Below are 24,246 nucleotides of genomic sequence, written 5' to 3'. Positions count from 1 at the left end.
TAAGCGCTCAGTAAATCCAGACTACTTATTTTATCGCCAGACTACTTGTTTTGTTCTGTTCTGTTTTGCTTTGCCGTCTGTCTGCCCCTCTTCAGCCTGTGAGCCCCTTGTTGGGAAGGGATGGTCTCTATCTGTTGCCGAGTTGTGCCTTCCCAGCGCTTAGTCCAGTGCTCCAGTGCACTGCGCATAGTGAGCGCTCAATAAATCCAGACTACTTGTTTTGTTTTGCTCTGTTTGGCTTTGCTGTCTTCCCCGTTGGGCCTGTGAGCCCGTTGTTGGGCAGGGATGGTCTCTATCTGTTGCCGAATTGTGCCTTCCCAGCGCTTAGTCCAGTGCTCTGCACATGGTGAGCATTCAATAAATCCACACTACTTGTTTTGTTTTGCTCTGTTTGGCTTTGCTGCCTGTCTCCCCCTCTTCAGCCTGTGAGCCCATTGTTGGGCAGGGATGGTCTCGATCTGTTGCCGAATTGTGCCTTCCCAGCGCTTAGTCCAGTGCTCTGAACATAGTGAGCGCTCATTAAATCCAGACCACTTTTGTTTTGCTCTGTTTTGCTTTGCTGCTTCCCCCATTGGGCCTGTGAGCCCGTTGTTGGGCAGAGATGGTCGCTATCTGTGGCCGAATTGTGCTTTCCAGGCGCTTAGTACAGTGCTCTGCACTCAGTAAACACACAGTAAATACTAGAGAAGCAGTGTGGCTCAGTGGAAAGAGCACGGGCTTGGGAGTCGGAGATCATGGGTTCGAATCACGGTTCCACCACTTGTCAGCTGTGTGACTGTGGGCAAGTCACTTCACTTCTCTATGCCTCAGTTACCTCATCTGTAAAATGGGGATTAAAAGACTGTGAGCCCCATATGGGACAACCTGATTCCCTTGTGTCTACCCCAGCGCTTAGAACAGTGCTCTGCACATAAGTAAGCGCTTAACAAATACCAAAATGATTATTATTATTACTACTGAGTGAAATGGGCGAGTGAATGAATGATGGATGGATGAATGAGTAGGACTGAATGAATGGATGGATGAATGAATGAAATGAGTAGGAAGGAATGAATGCATGCATGCAAGCATGAATGAGTTGAACGGCTGAATGATGATGGATGGATGAATGAGTAGGACTGAATGAATGGATGGATGAATGAATGAGTAGGAAGGAAGGAATGCGTGCATGCAAGCATGAATGAGTGAACGACTGAATGAATGATGGATGGATGAATGAGTAGGACTGAATGATGGATGGATGGATGGATGGATGAATGAGTAGGACTGGATGGATGGATGGATGAATGAATGAGCAGGAAGGAATGAATGCATGCAAGCATGAATGAGTGGATGACTGAATGAATGATGGATGGATGGATGAATGAGTAGGACTGGATGGATGGATGGATGGATGGATGGATGGATGGATGGATGGATGGATGGATGGAGGAGTAGGAATGAATGAATGGATGGACGAATGAATGAGTAGGAAGGAAGGAATGCATGCAAGCACGAATGAGTGAATGACTCATTGAATGATGGGGATGGATGGATGAATGAGTAGGACTGGATGGATGGATGGATGGATGGATGGATGAGTAGGAATGAATGAATGGATGGACGAATGAATGAGTAGGAAGGAACGAATGCCTGCATGCAGGCAAGCATGACTGAGTGAATGAGTGAACGAATGACGGATGGATGATGACTGGATGAGTAGGACTGACTGACTGACTGACTGACTGACTGACTGACTGAATGAATGACTGACTGAATGAATGACTGACTGACTGAATGAATGACGGGTGCCGGAGCGCCGGCCGGGCCGCGGGGCTCCCGCCCGGAACCTTGGCGCGGCGGAACGTAGGTGTCGGGGTCCGTGTTTCCGGGCGGCGCGCGGAGGGTGTTTCCGGCGGGGCCCCGTCCCCGCGCCCCCCTTCCTCCCCCGCTCCCCTCCACTTCCGGCCGGCGGCGCCGCGGGCCCCGTGGGCCGCCCCTCGGCCCGCCCGCCCGTCCTCCCGTCCGTCCTCCCGTCCGTCCTCCCGTCCGTCCTCCCGGCCCGTCCTCGCCGGCCGTCCTCCCCCGGCTCCCCGAGGCGCTCTCCCCCCCGCCGGGAAAGACGGCCTTCATGGCGGGAAACTTCTGGCAGAGCTCCCACTAGTGAGTCCGTCCTCAACCCCCATCGCCCCTCCGATGGCCCCCGTCACTCATTCATTCACTCACTCACTCACTCACTCACTCCTTCACTCCCCGCATTCATTCACACCATTCATTCATTCGCACCATTCGTTGGCTCACTCCATTCATTCATTCACGCATTCTTTCAGTCGTTTATTCATTCATTCACTCGCTCCATTCTGTCACTCATTCATTCACTCACTCCATTTATTCATTCACTCCATTCATTCATTCACTCCAGGCATTCACTCACTCTTTCATTCAGTCATTTTTGTCACTCATTCACTCCATTCATTCATTCAATCACTCCATTCATTCATTCATTCCATTCATTCACTCACTCCAGGCATTCACTCACTCTTTCATTCAGTCATTTTTTCACTCCATTCATTCATTCACTTCATTCATTCATTCATTCACTCCATTCATTCATTCATTCACTCCAGGCATTCACTCACTCTTTCATTCAGTCACTTTTTCACTCCCACTCCATTCATTCACTCTATTAATTCATTCACTCACTCCAGTCATTCACTCACTCCAGTCATTCACTCACTCCAGTCATTCATTCACACATTTATTCACTCATTCACTCACTCCATTAATTCATTCACTCCATTCATTCATTCAGAGAAGCACCGTGGCTCAGTGGAAAAAGCCCGGGCTTGGGAGTCAGAGGTCATGGGTTCGAATCCCGGCTCTGCCCCTTGTCAGCTGTGTGACTGTGGGCAAGTCACTTCACTTCTCTGGGCCTCAGTGACCTCATCTGTAAAATGGGGATGAAGTCTGTGAGCCCCACGTGGGACGACCTGATGACCCTGTATCTACCCCAGTGTTTAAAACAGTGTTCTGCACATAGTAAGCGCTTAACAAATACCAACATTATTATTCACTCTATTCATTCACGCATTCACTCACTCCATTCACTCACTCTATTCAACCATATGATGTGAGCGCTCACTCCGCACAGAGCACTGGACTAAGCGCTTTGAAAGTAATAATAATGATGGTATTTGTAAAGCGCTTACTATGTGCAAAGCACTGTTCTCAGCGCTGGGGGGGCAGATACAAGGTGATCAGGTTGTCCCCCCTGGGGCTCACAGTCTTCATGCCCATTTTACAGATGAGGGAACAGAGACACAGAGAAGTAAATAATATTAATTTTGGTGTTTGTTAAGCGCTGACTCTGTGCCAAGCACTGTTCTAAGTGCTGGGGAGGATACAAGGTCATCAGGTTGTCCCACGTGCGGCTCACAGTCTTTATCCCCATTTTACAGATAAGGTCACTGAGGCATAGAGAAGTGATGTGGCTTGCCCAAGGTTCACAGGTGAGAAGTGGTGGAGCTGGGATTAGAACCCATGACCTCTGACTCCCAAGCCCGGGCTCTTGCCACTAAGCCACACTGTTGTGGGCAGGGATAGGGTCTACCGACTCTGTACTCTCCCAAGTGCTTAGCACAGTGCTGGGTACCCAGTAAGCAGATAATAAATGTTATCAATTGATTTGATTGACTTCCCCGGTGGGGGTGGGAGGGATTCTTTGTGATTTTTAAGTACTTACTATGTGCCAAGCACTGTATACTCATTGTGTTCAGGGAATGCGTCCATTTATTGTTGTATTCTCCCTAGCGCTTAGTACAGTTCTCTGCCCACAGTAAGCACTCAATAAATACAATTGATTGATTGATTGACTTCCCCGGTGTCAGCTGAGGCCCCTTTCCCCCAGCCCTGCCACCATCACTAGTTTGCCATGGCAAGGGGGGAGAAGGGAGGTCTTTGTGATTTTTTAAATGCTTACTCTTTGCCAAGCATCTTAAGCTCATCCTGGGCAAGAAGTGTGTCGTTTATTGTTATATTGTACTTTCCCAAGCGCATAGTACAGCGTTCTGCCCACAGTAAGCGCTCAGTAAATACGATTAACTGATTGACCGACTGCCAACTGCCGAGGTTGATACTTGGTCATCACATTGGTCACAGTCCCAGCCCCACAATCTCAGAGGGAGGGAGAGTCTTCTCCCCATTTTACAGATGAGGAAACTGAGGCCCAGAGACGTGACACAGCAGGCAAGTAGTTTAGACAGGATTAGAGCCTGGGCCTTCTGATCCCTCTGGACTGTAAACTCGCTGTGGGCAGGGAACGTATCTACCAACTCTTTTGAATTGTGCCCTTCCATGCAGTTGGTAAAGTGCTCTGCACATATTAAGCGCCCAGTAAATATGATTGATCGAGTGAGTAATTCCCAGTCCCCTGGTTTGGGTGATTTTGATTCTTCAGTGTTGCTTTTTGCTCGTGAAGATGGTGTGTCTCACCCTACCAACCCAATGTTATGATTAATGTAGTTTATCTGTAACAGATTTTAATGTCTTTTCTTTTTCCAGTTTACAGTGGATTTTGGATAAACAAGATCTGTTGAAAGAACGCCAAAAAGACCTGAAGTTTCTTTCGGAAGAAGAGTATTGGAAACTGCAGATATTTTTTACCAATGGTAAAATATGGTTTTATTTTATGCATCTTGTCTAATTCTGCCCAAATTCATATTTCCTGTAGAGGTCAGTGTTTATTAAATATTTCCAGTCATATTCATAGTGGTTAAACACCTCAAACTTTCTGTTGCTATGGTATTTGTTAAGCACTTACTACACTGTACTAAGCGCTGGGGTGGAAACAAGTTAATCAGGTTGGACATAGAGTTGTATGGTAGTATGCTTGCGCTGGAGCTGCTGTAAATAGTGCTGGCTTAGGGAGCACATAATAGAGCTAGAGAAGGTACAGAGAAGCACGACCTAGATGATCTGGGGGATGGAGACGTTTCCTTACGAGGAAAGATCGGAAGAACTGAGACTTCTCGTTCTGGAAAGATGCCGGCTGAGAGGAGACTTGAGTGAAGTCAGCAAAATCATGAGAGAATTAACAAAGTGAGCCCAGAATCATTGATTGGCAAATTTTACAACCCCAGGGCAAAGGGCCCCATTCAAGCTTGAGGGTGGGAGGTTGAAAACCAAAGGGGGACACTTCCCCACCTCTTTGTGGCCTGCACTGGGAATCCGTTGAAATTGTGCAGGCAGAAAAAAATCAAGGGATCAAGAGGAGATTAGATAAGTTGACGGGCCAATGGCTCAAAATGTGGGACTAGAGGGGCAGTTAGGGATGGTAACGGTACATTTCTAACCAGGTGGGCTGTGTCCAGGAGGGACACCACCATCCAGATTCTCCAATATTACCAATTTCAGAATAGTAATAGTAGCATTAGTAGGAGGAGGAGCAGCTGACTGTACTAGGCACCTGGAAAGCACAGAATAACAAAGTGAAATGACCTCTGTCCACCTGGAGTTTACACTCTAATGGGGGGAGCCTGAAGATGGGTGGACCCTTTGCTCCGAAAACAGTAAGGGCCTTTATCACACCCTCTTTAATGCTCAGGGCCGTGACCAATCAGCCACGAGTAATTAGAGAGAGCAATTATAGAGTGCTTACTGTTGGCGATGAGTGCAGCAAATATAGATAAGTGCTATGGTGCCTGCCCTCAAGAGCTTGCAGTTGAATATTCAATTCAGTAGGCATCTATCCATATAATATTTTATAAGTAGTAAGCAAAAGGAGATGAATTAAATCAATAAAAAACAGGTAAGTTGACAGAATTACTGAGGAAGTGACAAGACTGGAATGGTGGGGATTTAATCAAGGAATGCCACATGGTGAAAATGTGAATCATTAGCAGATCAAACTAAAAATGCTCATCTCATCCCCCTCAATCTTTTTTTTTTAAAGTTATCCAAGCATTAGGAGAACACCTTAAACTAAGACAACAAGTTATTGCCACTGCTACAGTCTACTTCAAGAGGTTCTATGCCAGGTAGGACTACTTCTATTTAACAGAATGATAGTTCAGCATTTGAGTAGATTCTGGTAGCTTTTCCAAACGTCAGTATAAAATGTACCATTTATTTTAGATTGGGTAGTACTTGATGTTGAAAAACCTTAATATGAATGTTTTTATGTTAGCATTTTCATTATAAAGTAAACCAGACTTGGCTTTTATGTTTCGGATATTCCCTGAAAGCATAGAATGTTTTTATGTTAGCATTTTCATTATAACGTATTCCAGACTTGGCTTTTATGTTTCAGATATTCCCTGAAAAGCATAGATCCTGTATTAATGGCTCCTACATGTGTGTTTTTGGCATCCAAAGTAGAGGTATGAAGTATTATTTTCTTTTTAAAAGAACCTGAAGTAGGGAGAAGAGATATTTAAAGCTAATTCAGAAATTTAGTCCGCTCAATCTCTTTAATTCTCTCATTGGTCTTCAAAGCTGTCTAGTAGCAAAGGAAAGGCTTAGAGAGATTCTATGTAGTAACTCTTCAGAGCTCCCTGCCAGCTAATTTCAGTTTTATTAGTAAATCTTTTCAACCCCAAGGAATATGGGAGATTTTGAAAAACTCCCAACTGTCTAACTTGCCTTGAAATTGAGAATTCTGATTCATATTTGGCTAAATATAGTTTGTGATGTGGTGTGTAAAATCTATTTTGCTCTAGGCTGTATTTAGAAGTAAATTCTAATTTTTACTTGAAATGGTAGGGCATCTCAGAGATCTCCCATATTCGCTTTCTTCTTACTCTATTGAAAGTTACAGTTAAAGCTGGTCATTTTGAGGGAGTAAGAGGTGGCTCTTTGAAGGAAATTGACAGTGGCGTATTGAGTCTTAACTCTGTGGGTCACTAACTTAAACTGGGTCCAGGTTCTTTTTCTAATCATTGAAAGATTCAGGCAATTTAATATGGAGAACAGCCAGTTGGTTAGAGCGGGGGACTCAGGAAGCCATGGTCCCTGGATTTTATTTCAAGCTCTGCCAATTCATCACTGTGTAACTTCAGGCAGCTACCTTAGTTTACCCATTTGAAGGAAGTACTAATTAAGCTCTTTGATATTTTTTTTTGTGTGTATACATGCAATTTAATTGCAAAACATCTTTATCAAAGGGTCTTCAGTGTCATCAGATTACTAGAGTATTTATTAAGAACCTTCATGTTTTTCCAGTTCAAGGACAGTTATATGTTTTACAGGGTCTCAGCCTCAATACATATTGGTTGCACTGTTTGAGAAAGTCGGTGCTGCAATTTGCAGACAAATTGATATTTTGGAGGAAAGCGAGGGTGTTTTCAGTGGTTTCCTACAAAGAAAGGTTATTCCAAATAGAGGTCCTAGCGCTAGATCAGAAACAGAAAAACAATTTGCTTTGAACACCTGCGACTTCAGTGAGAGTTAAAAAGAATGGGAACATAAAAAGGAGCAAGTATTCTAAATCAGATAAACCTTTGAAATCACCACACACTGATCAGACTAGCCTAGAGTGCCCTTTCTCATTTCTTATTTTCTTTATCCCAGGAATTTGGAGTGGTCTCAAATACAAGACTGATTTCTGCTGCAACTTCAGTGTGTAAGTGCAAAGAGTGCTTTGTCTACCCTGTCTTTAGAATCATATCCCATGAAAATACACCTAGGAGGCTCACAATAAATACCTGATTCATCTAGTTAAATATTCTCTGGTTCCTAAGCCTCTCCCTCATCTTTTCGCTTCCTTTCTAGCCGTCCCCCGGGCAGCTGATTGAATTGGGTCCTCAAATCATCCTGCTCATTTTCGGACCTCAACCCCCTCTCCTATTTGCCATCCACACCGATCCCCTCTCTGACCCGGCTGACCGGCTGTTCTGGCCGCGGTGGCCAGCAAAAAGCACCTTGAGTTTCCCCGATAGCCAGACAGCAACCCCAAAGATTATGGCTGCCTGAGAATTCTGTACTCTGACTTGGCAGTTGTTTATTCCCCTTTTTATTGCCAAAGGCAGGAGTGGGTATCGGAGGAGGAGTATTTCTGGGGAGAGAGGTAGATAGACCGGGTGTCCGTGGATTTGAGGGTGGTCCACCATTTACATGGTCTGGGCCAGGGCTTTCCTCCATTAGTGTGGACAGATGGAAAGGGCAGTGTAATGGCATTTCTAAAATCACATCTCCAAGTAGTCTTACCACATTAAGTCTTCTATTTCCACCTTCCGTGCCCTCGTCTGTGTCAGCTTTGAACTTGGCTGCATACCGCTTAAGCATTTTGCTACTCTCCCCCGCCCCACAGTGCTTATGGAAATGCTCTTTTACTCTACTCTTTCCGCTTTCCCTAATCTGTTTTAATGTCTACCTCCCTCATAGACTGTAAGCGTCTTGTGGGAGGGGATCGCATCTACCAACTGTTGATTTTATAGAATCAATGTTATTTACTGAACACTTACTATGTGCACAGCACTCTATTTATCACTTGGGAAAGTACAAGAGGGTTGGCAGACACAATCACTCCTTACGGCAAGCGTATAGAAATCATAGATGTAAAGGGAAAAGAGCTAAATGTAAAAAGATCGAATTTGGATGTTGATTTACTGTTGTCTCAGTTTAGATCCTTTTCTGTTTTTCCCACAGTAAAAACTAGATTTTCATATGCCTTTCCAAAGGAATTCCCCTATAGGATGAACCATGTAAGTACAAAGTAATACAAGATAAAACACAACAGAGAGTGAATCAATTGGTGTTGGGAATCAATCAGTCGTATTTTTTGAGAACTTACTGTATGCGGAGCACTGTCCTAAGCGCTTGGGAGAGTACAGTGTAACAGAGGTAGGCATGTTTCCTGGCCAGAGTTTTCCTCCAGTATTTATGCAGTGTAGTGGAGATGAGCTTTTAAATTAATATCTGGTGACTTCTGTAGTCGTTCAGCTCCTGAGTATTTTCTAAATGCTTCACTCCAGGCTTTAAAAAGAAAGATTTCCATTTGGAGCCTTAATTCAACCCAAAATATACTCATTTCCAGGTCTAGAAAGGCTTTAGCAAGCATATTTTCTCAGGAACGCTGAAATACTTTGGGCCACATTGAGTTAGTCCTACAGGGTTTTGGAAATATCAACAAGGCAAATATAAGTTCAGAAGCATCGAGAATCAGAAGTCACGGGAAAAACAGTGAGTGAGGGGAAAAAAATGAGTAAAAAATTTCAGGGCCACTTAAGAGATTACTAATTGTCATAGAAAAATGAATCAGTAGAATCAATTAGCACCTACTCAATAATATAGTGTATGGCACACTATGCTAAGTGCTTGGAATAGTACAATGGTAGTGGAAGACATGATCCCTACCCTGAAGGTGCTTATACTCTAAAATTGTCCTTTCTTCCTGGGCTTCTGAAGCAGGGCCGTGGGTTTTAATCACAGGCCATTTGTCTGGACTGAGATACACTGTAACCAACCAAAAGGAAGCATTCGTCTAGTAGGCTGAGGCTAAGTAAAAGAGTAGCTTCTACTTGATTTATTCATCATCTTCATAAGGATGATCAGATATTTTAATGCTTAGAATTGGGTTTTTTAACCACCCTCCTCCCCGGCCATCCACTGGGGGGAAGAATGTTGTTTCAGGCTAGGGTTTCTTCCTGCTTGCTTCTAAGGCAGTGGAATTAGCCTTTTACTGTTTCTCTTCCTTCCCCTTTGCTAGATTGTAGTGCTTTACACACAGTAGGTGCTCAGGAACTGGATTGTAGGCTCCCTTTGGCCTGGTATCATGTCTCTCAGCTCTACTGTACTCACTCAAATGCTTAATGGATTGCTCTGTAGGCTGTAGGTGCTCAGTGAATACTTGAGAGCAAGATGAGTGCTTTCCCTTTTACCGTGCCCCCATTACTCCCCGAAAAGAGGCCCGAAATGATTGTGGGTGGGGCGGAGGAAACCGGGAGACAGCCAAACCACCCCCACCCAGGGATTGGAAGAAAGAGTTCTAATTCTGCTCCTAGTGAAAAGGAATGAAGGGGGAGAGTCGTCTCTTCTTCCCAGATCCCCAGGTTGTGTTTTTGCCCTTCCAGAATTTTAGATAGGTGAGCAGGGTCAGCTGGAATTATTTCTTTAACATTCATTGAGATGGCAGCTCATTTGAGCCCAACCACAAAGTTCAAACCTGGTACCGTTCATTCAATAGTAGCAGCGTGGCTCAGTGGAAAGAGCACGGGCTTTGGAGTCTGAGGTCATGGGTTTGAATCCCGGCTCGGCCACTTGTCAGCTGTGTGACTTTGGGCAAGTCACTTAACTTCTCAGTGCCTCAGTTACCTCATCTGTAAAATGGGGGTTAAGACTGTGAGCCCCACGTGGGACAACCTGATTCCCCCGTGTCTACCCCAGCGCTTAGAACAGTGCTCTGCACATAGTAAGCGCTTAACAAATACCAACATTATTACCGTTGTGTTGGTTAATAGTTTAAAAACAGTATACCATTGTGTTGACAAAAACCTGCTCAAACAACTCTCTCATATGCTTTTTCTTGGTGTTTTGGTTGCTTAACTCTTGTTTTTATGAAGAGTTTTGTTTGTATGTAGTGTTTCAGAACGATTCAGCGAAAACCTGCCTGAAGTGAGATCCATTGTGTGTGAAAAGAAAACCATGTTTTGAATTATAACCTTCTGGTGTCTAACCTCATTTTTTATTTATAATCAGTACTTTTTTTTTTCAACAGATACTAGAATGTGAATTCTATCTCCTAGAATTAATGGTAGGTAGTATATTTTCTTGTTAGAAGGCATTTCAACCTTTTAAAATGACCAAAGCTAGAGAAGTCTAGATTTCAAGGTGTCTTGACTTTAAAGGTGAAGAAGTAATTCAGGATTTAAAGTTATTTAATCAATAACAGCATCATCCCCAACCTCTCCAAAATATGTAAAACTTAGCTGATCAGTGTGGTATGGGCTCTGCAAAACCCCCCAGAAAACCTGTGTATTTCAGCTGGTGATTAAGAATAAATTCAAACAGAATCATAAGCTATTCTCAATTATTTGCATATTTGGAGGTATGTTTAAGGCTAGATTAGGGCTTTGGCAGAGTTCTCTTCCTTGACATGGCAGCTGAGTTGCTTAAAGAGATTTCAGTAAATTGCAAACATGGTGCTTTAAGAGAGGAGGGCCAATTGATGTGCCAAGGGAATATTCCAGAGATTAGGGGTGGCCTAAAGGGTCTAAGGAATTCTAGGCATGACTTCAGAAACTTCCCAATTTGCTTTGACGTGTGTGTTTGTCAAGTAAGTGGGTAGTGTCTTTGCACGAAGTATAAATATGCCTTTACCCATATATGTATATTTTTTACATTGTTTCCAGGATTGTTGTTTGATAGTGTACCATCCTTATAGACCTTTACTCCAGTATGTGCAGGACATGGGCCAAGAAGACATGTTGCTTCCTCTTGCATGGTAAGTAGAGTAAAGAGTCGCTTTTAATACAGTGTCTTAGCTAGGAAGGTTAACCCCAAATGAAGAGACTACTCAAATGTTTTTGCCCGCTCCAGGTCACTTTATATTTTGTTCTTCTCTTTCCTCCAAAGTAAATGTTTCAATTACGGTATGAAATTTTAGTAACTAAACAAAAGACTGTAGGAGAGGTTGGATTAAACAGAAATCATAAGCATGGATGTTAAAAACATGAGTTCCGTAAATCAGAACCAGGAACAGATAAACGATAAAGGAACCAGAATGCTTCCACTCTCCCAGAGCAATGCACATATAGAAATATGTTGTGTATTTCATTGCCAGCTTTCTTTACACATATGCTGTGTTTTTTTTCATTGCCAGCTTTCTTTACATATAGAAATATGCTGTTTTTCATTGCCAGCTTTCTTGCCCTCTTTGCTTTCCACTTGTTTGAGTTTTGAACACTTTAAAAACATTATTTTCCATATTGAAATGATGACAGGTTCTTATTTTTCATTTTACAACATCTATGTTCAGTGCCTCATTTTCAGAGCTGAGATTGCCTTCTATATATGAAGTTAGTAGGAAACATAGGAGGGTGGAAAGACCTGGAAAACATGGCCCTTTTTTAGAGGCTATGAACACCTAGTGTGCTTACCATTTATCCTTTAATAGCAGTATCTTGAATTTTATATTGTGCTTTTATTTTCCCAGGTCTCGTCACATTATTTAGTCTCATTTTTGCCCGTATAACAGCTAAGGAATGGCATTATCCCCATTTTACTGAGACCCAGAGAGGTTTAGTGACTTGTCCAAGGTCACACAGCAGGCCAGGAGCAGAGCTGGGACTAGATCCCAAGGTCTCTGCCAGACATGTGCTCTTTCCGTTAGACTGTACGACTTCTGTGGAATAACAGTGATTTATGTTTATGCAGGAGGATAGTGAATGACACATACCGAACAGATCTCTGCTTGCTTTACCCGCCTTTCATGATCGCTTTAGGTAAGTGTAAGTGATAATAATAATGATGGTGTTTGTTAAGCGCTTAGTATGTGCCAAGCACTATTCTAAACCCCGGGTGGGATGCAGGCTCCTATGCCCATAAATCTATTCAGACTTTTTTTTTTCCTGTCTTGGTCATAATAGAGCAAATTTGGCTTGTTAGATAATCTATTTTTACATTTCCCAATTTTTAATTTATAAAATTTATAAGGTGATTTAACTAATCTCCACAAATAAAATATTAGAACGTCAAATATAAACAACCACATCCCAAATGTTTCCCTCCTACTACCTGCAGCTCGAAAAATGTTTTCCTTGAGTTTTTAAATTGTCAAACTAGTTGGGGGCTTGGGGAACAATAATTCTACATAATTTTATTTTTTGAGAGAGAGAATTTTCTCCGTTCTTGCACTATAAAGGATTGAAATGTATTTTTGCTTTGTAGCCTGCCTCCATGTGGCCTGTGTTGTCCAGCAAAAAGATGCAAGGCAGTGGTTTGCTGAACTTTCTGTTGACATGGAAAAGGTATACTGTCTTCTTTCAGTTGCTCTCAAAACACTAGGAGCTTGAAATTGCGTTGGTTTGATTCTGGAGCGAAGGACGGTAGTAGCTTGAACTGTGGAAACTGGGTACGTGCCTGGAGAACGAACTTCAGGTAACCTAGGTTGTGCTAAGAGAGGGTAGTTTGAACTTTTAAGTGACGGTTTTCCCTGTGGCTTGGTCTCCATTAGTTTCCTAGCATTTATCCTGAACTCCAGGTAAATGGTTTTACTTAGTGGCCTTCATCGGAGTAGACAGGAGGGCAGTCGGTAGTCAAAAGCTCATCATAGTGGGCGGGTCTGACTAAAGAAGTGTTTCAGCATTTGAAGTTATTTATCAGTAACATCCTTATCCTTAACCGCTCCAAAACACCTCCAGTCCTGTTAATTGGTTTTGGATAAGCTAATGACTTAAAATCATTTCAGTGTTTTAATATATTGTCGTGTGAGTTTTCCTCAAGCAAAGAGTATTGGTTAAGCACCTGCTGCGTACAGTGCACAATCGTAAGTGCATAGGAAGAGTGCAGTAAATGTAAGAGACGGGATATGAGATTTGTCAAGAACAGTGAAATCTTCTCCAGGAGCTATTGTATCTATTGTCTTGGGTATTCTTCTGGTGCTCGATGATAATCCATAAATTCTGCAGCATCTGATGTTGGAATATTTTCTTTTAGATTTTGGAAATAATCAGGGTTATCTTAAAGCTGTATGAGCAATGGAAGAATTTTGATGAGAGGAAGGAAATGGCAACTATTCTTAGTAAAATGCCTAAACCAAAACCCCCTCCAAACAGGTACTTGATACATCTTTACTGATTTCATGTTATAATCCACTCTATTTAGAATATCATAAACTATCTCCTGGACCACGAGTAATTCAGTCGATTCACATTTTTTTCTTGCATTATTTAATGAGAAATTTGGTTTGGTAGATTTTAGCTCCCTGTTTGAGATTCAAGAGTACTGTTAAAATATTTTGTTTTACATATGTCACTCTATTGCCTGGGATACTTAATAACCTAATCATCTGTCAAGGTATTGACATGGCAGGGTATTTACAGTTAAACTTCTTGATGCCATGAAAGAAGGAATGTTAATTTTCTGCTTCCTTGGTCCTCCTCCTTTGCTAGGGAGGTTTGGAATCCAACCACTAGGTTGACCTGGGGACTATCTTGAATGGTTTTGCTACAAACAGAATCAGGGTTTCACCGCCACAATGTTTCGTATGGGTTTGGACCATAGGCCTTTATTTTCCTAAAATGGGAAATGGATTTTACTGTCTGAAGAATTCACTTGACTTGGTTTTAAATTGTCGTCTGATCTGTTTTCCTCCCGTGAAACAGTGAAGGAGAACAGGGTCCAAATGGAAGCCAGAATTCTAGCTACAGCCAGTCCTAAGCCGTTCCGAAGAATTGCCTTGTGTCAGAACATGGGGATGGTTTCTGGACTAGAGATGGCCTGTAGGCCCTCTTCACTGATGGCCGTCGGAAAACAGATGAGAAATAAAGCACTTCGGTCAGGAAGAAAGGGGGTGCTTTTCTTTCTGCCACACTTTGAAATTGTTCTCTCATGTTCTTCATCCGCTGGATCCCTGGCGCAAATAAATTGACCTTTTTAAATAGAAAATAACTAAATTTCTGAAAAGGGCTGGAACCGTCTTGCTGTTCACACAGTTACAGTCCTTTTTCCTAACGATGCGGTCATTGGGTTCCTCTGGTTCATGAGAACTCACTGTGTTACAGTCTGTAGAGTTGTCCTTTGTTTCGTGTGGTAGAGTACTCAGGGGCTTGCTCTTCTATCCAGACAGGCGCACACTGTGGGAAGGAGATTCCCTAATTCCTCACCAGTGTTTGACCAAAACACGCAGTGAAAGCACACCTTCTAGAAGGACTGATTGTACTTCACGTCCGGTCAATCAGTGGTATGGATTGAGTCTAGTTTGTCCTTGCTTGAGCTTGGAAAGAGGATTAAAAAAAAAAACTACAGCTTGTTTTTATTAAATTGGGGTTCTAAACCACACTAACCTGGAAACCTGGAGGTTAACTTTTTGTTTGACTTTTTTTAAGTCACTGTAGGAAGGTGGTACATTAATATATTCAATACTCTAGAATTTTCACAGTCAGTAGATGTTAAAATAGTGACCACACTTTTAAAATGACCTTGTATGCTTTTGCTGGTTTCATTGAAATTTTCATGAAAAAAAAAATTAAGTCCCTAAAGACATACAGTGTACTTTAATCAGTCATTTAGATGTCTCACCAAGAGAAATGTTCCCCAGCTAAGCAGCAAAGTGCAGTATTTGTAGTGTCCTGGGGCATTTTTTTAAAGTTTCCTGCAATGTTAAAAATCCATGTGTAAGTTATTTGTAATAATATACAATTGAATGAAATTTTTAAGTAAAAATATATAGCCTGGATCTGTTCCTTTCTTATTGGTTAATTTTGAATCCTTACTGCAGATTGATTTTTGTACAGGAGGTATATACCGTTCCCCTACGTTCACTGTTTGAGTGAGTTAGGCTAGAGTTCAATAGCGATCTCCTGAGCCACGAACACAATCCAGTTTCCAACCAGCCCCACAACGACCACTCTTAATCTAACCCTTAAAGGAAGGGGCTCCAGAGAGACTCTTTCTTGAATGAGAATGCCGCCTACAGAATTGACTAGAGAAATGGATCGTATTCTCCAAAGAGTTGGGATTGTAACTGCACCACTTACGCACCACTTTCCTTGAGATTTTAATTTTTTAAAAAATAATCAGTTGTGTACGATGTCATCAAATTAAATGTTGAATGGGATTATATGTCAACAATAAAAATAACTTCTCCAGTACTTTTGTCAGGTGTTATTTCTTGACTTCTTGAAATGCTTATTAAGTCTTTAAAAAAAACAAAAACCTCTGTGGATCGGTCTTAAAGTCACCTGCTAAGATGAAGCTCTTATCAATCCCAAAATCTAATCCAGGGCTTGTCACGTAGAGGTGCCTTAACAAAGACCATTAGAAAAATACTCACCATTAAGCAAAAACTATGTTCATATTATTGGATTTAGATTTTCATATCGTGAATGCCCTTGCCTCCCGTCTTGGGGCACTTTCACTTTTGTCCTGGGCCCTGTGTAAAGAGCACTGTACTAAATGCTTGGAAGAGCACAAGAGAGTTAGAAGACAGTGGTCATACTTTATTAGATGGTGAATATTTAAATGGTCTTGGAGGAATGCAAACAACTTTGACTAATATTTAAATTCTAGTTTTCAGTACACAGCTTGTCCCACCGTTGACAGATCTGATCTGATGCTCAATTGTTACCTCCCTTCTAAATCTGGGCTCCAAAGACTCAGAACGAAAGAAACTGACCAGTAAACGCTCAATAAATACGACTGAATGAATGACCAAGAGTGAAGTGTTGGCTTGATCGTTTAAAATGCTTTATTAACATCCGCGGTTTGTAAGAGAAACCTAAATAAGGCACAGGTGGGAATCTTGGAGTTCATTCGTTCTTGGGTGGAAATTCGTAGCTTGTCCATTCCTTCCAACCTCCAGGGTAATGCTGAGCACTGAAAGCACACAGAGAACCTGTTGGTCTGGAATTTTACAACGCTTCCCTCTCTACCTGTGACTTAAGACCGTGTTTGCAAGAAGAGTGTTGACATTTGAGGAGGAGTCGTAATATCTGAGAACCCACCGGCTGCCGTGCACTTTACAGACAGGTGACACGATCCCTGTGTACAAGGGGCTTGCAGTTGGGGGGGAGGCAGGGGCCTGAGATACAAATATTTAGAAATCGAATAATAAGGGATTGTTGGGTCAAATAACCATTAAATGCTAAAGATAATATTTATCTCTTCCATTACGACCACATTCTGGATGTGGTCCACAATCACTCCACAATCGAGGTGATTTTGTATACGACAACTAATTTGTTTATGTGGTCATCTGCTTACCTTTTAAAACCCAAAGAGAGTGCAGTAGCCAAGGCCTGCTTGCTTCTCACTCCTGCTAGGCAGGAAAACACTACCCTATCTGATTTTGACGGCATTGCTTGACGGTATTTGTCCTTAAAGTCGCTTGGGTTCATTTGTAGAGCTTCAGCAACTTCGGCCACTGGAGAAGAGATTAAAAATGTGACGTGTGAGGCCAGTGGAATTTCCGGGGAAAAGAGAGCATTCAGTCGATGAGACTTACACGGTATATTAATGGATCCTGGAATTCTTCCATGATCTTTAAGTTCCCAAACTTCTCTAACATCGATTAGCACAGTAGTTTTGGAATGGAGCAAATCTTTAAGTTCTTGGTAAGTGATGCTTTGAGACACGTCAGTGCACAGATGACAGCTGCTTCCTTTTACAGTTTTCAAACCTATAAAACAAAAGCAGTTATTTCCGATTTTTCTGTTCCTTTAAACGTATTTGGACACAAGAAATGCCTTATGGTGGTGTGCCAAATGGTCCCTCAAGCCTGGCCTTCTGTCTCCAATAGCGATGTTTGGAATAACAGTGTGATGGTTTCCCTCCTTGACATCCATACAGTTATGGATGGAGCAGCTAACATCCCAGTCTTTTCTCTCCACATCCTCGATTTTCCACAAATCCAAGCCCTTTCTTGCGATCGTAAGGTGGTTTTCCCGCTTGAGCTCTGTTAGTTTTCTATTCCCGAGGATGAGTAGAATTTATTGAGAACAGCGTGGCTCAGTGGAAAGAGCCCGGGCTTGGGAGTCAGAGGTCATGGCTTTGAATCCCGGCTCTGCCGGATTGTCAGCTGTGTGACTGTGGGCAAGTCACTTCACTTCTCTGTGCCTCAGGTCCCTCATCTGTAAAATGGGGATTAACTGTGAGCCTCCCGTGGGACAACCTGATTATCCTGTATCTCCCCCAGCGCTTAGAATTGTGCTCTGCACATAGTAAGAGCTTAACAAATACCAACATTATTATTACAGGGGGCAGAACACTGTACTAAACATTTGGCAGAGAACAGTAGCTAGTAATCGATCAATCGACAGTATTAGAGAGCAACTACTGGGCGCAGAGCATTATATTAAGCGCTTGCGGGAGTATAGAGTCGGGAGAACATGTTTCCTGCTTACAGTCTAGAGGGGGAACTTGCAAAACTCGGGGCTCCAGACTTCTAGGATGCCACTGGATAAAAATGGAACTCGCTGGCATCCCTTTGAACTGCAAAACAAGTTTGTCACTCTAATCACACACACACAGTACAAACTCTGTAGAAACTTGTCGGTGTCAGAATACATGATGAAATGGAATTGCAGTTCCCGGAGTGAAAATTATTTCGGGCCTCCTCTTCCTCAAAAAGTCACGGCGGACGTGACACCGGTAGTGTCTGCTTCTGATTCATCCGTTTTGCACAATCCGGGGGAGCGGCACTGTCCTCCAGCCTCATTCCCCGATCGTTGTCCCTCTGGGCCACCCGGGAAATCGCCCCTCAGCCCCAGGGTCGCCTGCAAGAGCCGGGGGGCTCTTAGATGACCCCCCAAATTGTGCAACAGGCTCCGGTTCCTGCTCTTGCTCCACTGGAACCCAGCCTCACCCCCTGGCACAGATGGGCGAAGCTCCAAAGCGCTTAACAAATACCTATATTATTATTATTATTAAGTGCTTACTACGTGCAAAGCGCTGTTCTAAGCGCTGGGGGGGGGGCGAATACAAGGTGATCAGGTTGTCCCACGTGGGGCTCACAGTCTTAATCCCCGTTTTACAGATGAGGTTACTGAGGACCAGAGAAGTGAAGTGACTTGCCCAAAGTCACACGGCTGGCAAGTGGCGGAGCTGGGATTAGAACCCACGACCTCTGACTCCCAAGCCCGGGCTCTTTCCGCTGAGCCACGCTGCTTCTCTAAAAAAAATAATGTTGGTATAAAGCGCTTACTATGTGCCAAGCACTGTTCTAAGCGCCGGGGGAGATGCAAGGTGATCGGGTTGTCCCACGTGGGGCTCACGGTCTTAAAATCCCCGTTTTTCAGATGAGGTCACTGAGGTGCAGAAAAGTGAAGTGACTTGTCCACAGTCACACAGCTGGCAAGTGGCAGAGCCAGGATTTGAACCCCTGACCTCTGACTCCCAAGCCCGGGCTCTTTCCACTGAGCCACGCTGCTTCTCTAGCATTTACTCTGTGCCAAGCGCTGTTCTAAGCACCAGGGGAGAGACAGGGTAAGAAATGATAACAACAACAATAGTATTTGTTAAGCACTTACTATGTGCCAAGCGCTGTTCTAAGCGCTGGGGGACAGACAGGGTGAGAAATCATCATGACAACAATAGTACTTGTTAAGCGCTTACTACGTGCCAGGCCTTTAGTGGCGTAGTGACAAGAGCCCGGGCTTGCGAGTGACAAGAGGTCGGCGGGCTTGGGAGTCGGAGGTGGCGGGTTCGAATCCCGGCCCCGCCACCTGTCAGCTGTGTGACTTAGGGCAAGTCGCTTCACTTCTCTGGGCCTCAGTGACCTCATCTGTAAAATGGGGATTTTAAGAATAATGTGGGTATTTGTTAAACGCTGACGAAGTGCAGAGCACTGACTGTTCTAAGCGCTGGGGTAGGTAGAGGGTCATCAGGTCACCAGCGCTTAACAAATACTATTCTTATGATTTCTTACCCCGTCCCTCCCCCGGCGCTTAGAACAGCGGTTGGCACATAATAAGTGCTTAACAAATCCTATGATGATGATGATGATTTCTTACCCTGTCTCTCTCAGCGCTTAGAACAGCGCTTTGCACATAGTAAGCGCTTAACAAATACTATTATTATGATGATCTCTTACCCCGTCTCTCCCCCGGCGCTTAGAACAGCGCTTGGCACATAGTAAGCGCTTAACAAATAGTATTGGCCCCTCACCGCCGCGGCTGGGGCCCCTGGGCCGCGCCCAACAGCTCCCCGGGGCCCTGCAGGCTTCCAGGCCGCCGCCGCCGCCGCCACCGCCCGGCGCCGCGCCCCGCAGCAGCAGCAGCAGCCCCAGACCCCTCGCCCACATGTCGCCCCGCTCCCGGCCTCGGCTCCGCTCGGCTCCGCTCGGCTCCGCTCGGCTCCGCTCGGCTCCGCTCGGCTCCGCGGGAAAAAAACAAAAAAAAAACCCTCCGCGCGCGTGACGTCAGCGCCCCCGCCCCCGCCCCCACTACTCCGAACGGCCGCTAGGGGCGCCGAACCCTGCCCACTGCCACGCCGCCGCACGGCCCGACCTCTTCTTTTTCTTTCTTTCTTTCTTTCTTTCTTTCTTTCTTTCTTTCTTTCTTTCTTTCTTTCTTTCTTTCTTTCTTTCTTTCTTTCTTTCTTTCTTTCTTTCTTTCTTTCTTTCTTTCTTTCTCTCTTTCTCTCTTTCTCTCTTCCTCTCTTCCTCTCTTCCTCTCTTCCTCTCTTCCTCTCTTCCTCTCTTTCTCTCTTTCTCTCTTTCTCTCTTTCTCTTTCTCTCTCTCTCTCTTTCTCTCTTCCTCTCTTCCTCTCTTCCTCTCTTCCTCTCTTCCTCCCCTCCTCTCTTTCATCCTTTCATTCATTCATCCTTTCATCCATCCATCCATCCATCCATCCATCCACCCACCCACCCACCCATCCATCCATCCATCCATCCATCCATCCATCCATCCATCCATCCATCCATCTATCTATCTATCTATCTATCATCTATCCATTCATCCATCCATCTATCCACCCATCCACCCATCCATCTATCCAGCCATCCATCCATCCATCTAATCTCTATCTATCCATCTATCTAATCTATATCTATCTATCTATCTATCATCTATCCATTCATTCATTCAATAGTCTTTTTTGAGCACTTAGTATGTGCAGAGCACTGGACTAAGCACTTGGAACATACAATTCGACAACAGATAGAGACCATCCCTGCCCATTGATGGGCTTACAGTCCAATCAGGGGAGACAGACGGACAAAAACAAGACAACTTCATCGCAATAAATGGAATCAAGAGCACTGGACTAAGCGTTTGGAATGTACAGTTCAGCAACAGATAGAGACAATCCCTGCCCATTGACGGTTTTACAGTCTAATCGGGGGAGACAGATGGACAAAAACAAGACAACTTAATCACGATAAATAGAATCAAGGGGATGGACACCTCATTAACAAAATAAATAGGGTCATAAAAATATAGACAAATGAACACAGTGCGGAGGGGAGGGGAAGGGAGAGGGGGAGGAGCAGAGGGAAAGGGGGGAAAGGAGGCTTAGCTGAGGGGAGTTGAGGGGGGGCAGAGGGAAAGGGAGGGCTCTGCTGAGGTCTGGGAAGGCCTCCTGGAGGAGGTGAGCTCTCGGCTGCCCTTCTGCCTCTTCCACGTTTTCCCTGGATATCTCCTACCGTTAGTGTCTTCTCCAGAGAATTAGTCCTCCCGATTATGTGTCCAAAATATGCTCATCCAATTCCTTAATTTGCTCTAAAATCCAAGGAAGCAGCATAGCTTGATGAATAGAGAACGGGCCTGGGAGTCAGTGAGTCGTTGGTTCGAATTCTGCTCTGCCACTTGTCTGCTCTGTGGCCTTGGGCAAGTCACTTAACCTCTCTGCCTTGGTTTCCTCATCTGCACAAGGGAGATGAAGACTGTGAACACTATGTGGGACAGGTCCTGTGTTCATCCTTGTTTGCTTGTGCTAGCAAATATCATAATTATTATTGCTCTAAACAAAGGTCATACGATAAAACCATACGCAGGGATCAAAAGATGTAAGATCTATCAAAAGATGTAAGATCCCAACTACGCCTTCATTTTTAGAAAGTTGATGTATTACCAAGGAATAAGTGAAACCCTATGGTCTGAGGAAGCTTTTCTGTGAAGTTCTTAGTCAGTAAGACTGTCTCCTTAATGCCATTTCTGTAGCTTTTGCCTGAATCTGCTTTTTCTCTGAAATTCCATCACCGCCTCCACATGTTCTAGTCCTCTGTCCCTGAAATAGGTACCTCAGTGATAGTTCCATGTCAAATGGAAGAAAGCAGCTGATTTCATTATCGCCGATTTCATTATTTCATTTTTATTTTATTTTTTGCCGTTTCAGACAATGGCAAAGCGGTTGCTCCAAGTGATCAGTTCCAAAATGATTCAGCAGGTTGACGATCCATTTCTACTTAATTCATCTCCATTACCTGATTGTAAACCCCTTGAGGGCAAGGGATCATCTCTACGGACCTTACTATATTCTCCTAAACACTTAGGACAGTGTTTTGCCCACAGTAGGTGCTCAGTAAATATTATTGATTGATTGAAGCAAGTACCGATTGATAAGCGCTTAACAAATACCAACATTATCATTATTACCAGAAAACTATAATTACATGAATTCACCAAACTGGCTTCTATTGCTCTGAATCACATTCAACAGAACTTCAGAAAGGCAAACCCCGATGTGGAAGGCTTTGCGAGTCACTCAAACAATCGTGCTTTATTGAGTGCCTATTCTGTGCAGAGCACTGTACTAAGTACTTGGGAACATAGAATCCGAGCAAAAGACCTTGTCTTTACTCTCAAAGACCTCTCAGTTTAATGGATAAAAATCTCACTGTGCGTAGCATCAGTGTCTGATTTTGAAAGGTGGTTCATACTCTTATTCTCCCGCTCACGTTCTGTCGATTTTTGTCTTTCGTTTTCCATATGTATCCATGAGAATGTAGCCATTCCATTATTTTAGGCACCCGAATTGTAATACACAGGGAGTTTGAGTTTGGCAACACATCTTTAATAATAATAATAATAATAATAATGTTGGTATTTGTTAAGCGCTTACTATGTGCCGAGCACTGTTCTAAGCGCTGGGGTAGACACAGGGGAATCAGGTTGTCCCACATGGGGCTCACAGTCTTAATCCCCATTTTACAGATGAGGGAACTGAGGCACAGAGAAGTTAAGTGACTTGCCCACAGTCACACAGCCGACAAGTGGCAGAGCTGGGATTCGAACTCATGAGCCCTGACTCCAAACCCGTGCTCTTTCCACTGAGCCACGCTGCTTTTTTTAGCAGGTGACTAAGTTGCCGATGATGTACTTGGTGATGAGTGCAGCGTGGCTCAGGGGAAAGATCCCGGGCTTGGGAGTCAGAGGTCATGGGTTCGAATCCCGGCTCTGCCACTTGTCAGCTGTGTGACTGTGGGCAGGTCACTTCACTTCTCTGTGCTTCAGTTCCCTCATCTGTAAAATGGGCTGAAGACTGCGAGCCTCATGTGGGACAACCTGATTACCCTGTATCTACCCCAGCGCTTAGAACAATGCTCTGCATGTAGTAAGAGCTTAACAAATCCCAACATTATTATTATTATTATTATTATTATTATTCTCTGTGCCTCCGTTCCCTCATCTGTAAAATGGGCTGAAGACTGTGAGCCTCATGTGGGACAACCTGATTACCCTGTATCTACCCCAGCGCTTAGAACAGTGCTCTGCACATAGTAAGCGCTTAACAAATACAAACCTTAAAATAGATGACTAGAAAACATGTTCCAAACAGAAGTGCTTAGCGCAGACATGAGGTTTTGGCCCTGTTCACCTGGAAACACCAAATGTGCGTGGAAAATGAAATGCCCCCATCAGTGTACGTTTATTGCCAAATAGGATTGCGTTCTCTGTAGTTTTCCTTAAAGTCACTCAGAGAGCCTGGCAGGAAGGGAAAACGGGAAAGTCAGTGAATATAGATCTTCCTCTTTGATATCTTCCTCTATGTCTTTCATCAAAGTCACATGGGTCCTGCCAGGTCTCATGGCTTTAGAGTTTCTTCTCGATGCGGGGGATCAACGAGTTACCACTGGAGGTTTTTGAGAAGGGTGTCGACACAATATATCAATCAATCAATCAGTAGTATTTATTGAGCGCTTACTATGTGCAGAGCACTGTACTAAGCACTTGGAATGGACAAATCGGTACCAGACAGAGACAGTCCCTGCCCTTTGACGGGCTTACAGTCTAATCAAATCAGTCATATCAAATCTATATCATGTCAAGTCAATCAAATCTAATCGGTCATATTAATTGAACGTTTGCTGTGTGCAGAGCGCTGTACTAAGCGCTTGGGATAGCCCGATATAACAGTAACAGACACAGCTCCATCCCTATTTTACAGATGAGGTAACAGAGGCTTAGAGAAGTGAAATGACTCGCCCAAGGCCACACAGCAGAATAATCATAATACTAATTAAGGTATTTGTGAGGCGCTTACTCCATGCCAAGTTCTGTTCTAAACGGTGGGGTAGACACAAGGTAATCCGGTTGCTCCATGTGGGGCTCACAGTCTTAATTCCCATTTTACAGATGAGGGACCTGAGGCCAGGGAATCATCATCATAATAATA

The 24,246-nt window shown here is 43.7% G+C and overlaps 2 protein-coding genes across 4 annotated transcripts; one reads left to right on the top strand and one right to left on the bottom strand.

The window, feature by feature from the left end:
• Positions 1 to 2,057: 2,057 nt before the first annotated feature.
• CCNC (cyclin C) lies at positions 2,058 to 15,785 on the top strand. Of its 3 annotated transcripts, XM_029047317.1 has the most exons (12): positions 2,058 to 2,142; positions 4,540 to 4,646; positions 5,930 to 6,014; positions 6,287 to 6,356; positions 7,546 to 7,597; positions 8,623 to 8,678; positions 10,691 to 10,726; positions 11,325 to 11,416; positions 12,349 to 12,416; positions 12,862 to 12,941; positions 13,630 to 13,748; positions 14,298 to 15,785. In XM_029047317.1, the coding sequence occupies exons 1-12, from the start codon at positions 2,111 to 2,113 to the stop codon at positions 14,350 to 14,352; spliced, it is 852 nt and encodes a 283-aa protein (XP_028903150.1). In that variant the 5' UTR covers positions 2,058 to 2,110; the 3' UTR covers positions 14,353 to 15,785. The 3 variants fall into 3 exon arrangements, with proteins under 3 accessions (XP_028903150.1, XP_028903152.1, XP_028903151.1); XM_029047319.2 differs by lacking the exons at positions 2,058 to 2,142; positions 5,930 to 6,014 and having other exon boundaries at positions 4,573 to 4,646; XM_029047318.1 differs by lacking the exons at positions 2,058 to 2,142; positions 4,540 to 4,646 and having other exon boundaries at positions 5,934 to 6,014; positions 6,267 to 6,356.
• Positions 15,786 to 16,358: 573 nt separating this feature from the next.
• Positions 16,359 to 19,915, bottom strand: TSTD3 (thiosulfate sulfurtransferase like domain containing 3; the record flags this gene model as incomplete). The annotated part of the gene is made up of 4 exons (XM_029047117.1): positions 16,359 to 16,509; positions 16,897 to 17,056; positions 17,138 to 17,311; positions 19,798 to 19,915. Coding segments are annotated over 4 exons (519 nt in total), but the record flags the coding sequence as incomplete, so codon positions are not given.
• Between the last annotated feature and the right edge of the window lie 4,331 nt (positions 19,916 to 24,246).

The sequence above is a fragment of the Ornithorhynchus anatinus genome, chromosome 19 (assembly GCF_004115215.2).
Source record: "Ornithorhynchus anatinus isolate Pmale09 chromosome 19, mOrnAna1.pri.v4, whole genome shotgun sequence".
Classification (NCBI taxonomy): domain Eukaryota; kingdom Metazoa; phylum Chordata; class Mammalia; order Monotremata; family Ornithorhynchidae; genus Ornithorhynchus; species Ornithorhynchus anatinus.
The sequence above is the reverse complement of the archived record's forward strand: the minus strand, read 5'-3'. Positions and strand labels throughout refer to the sequence as shown.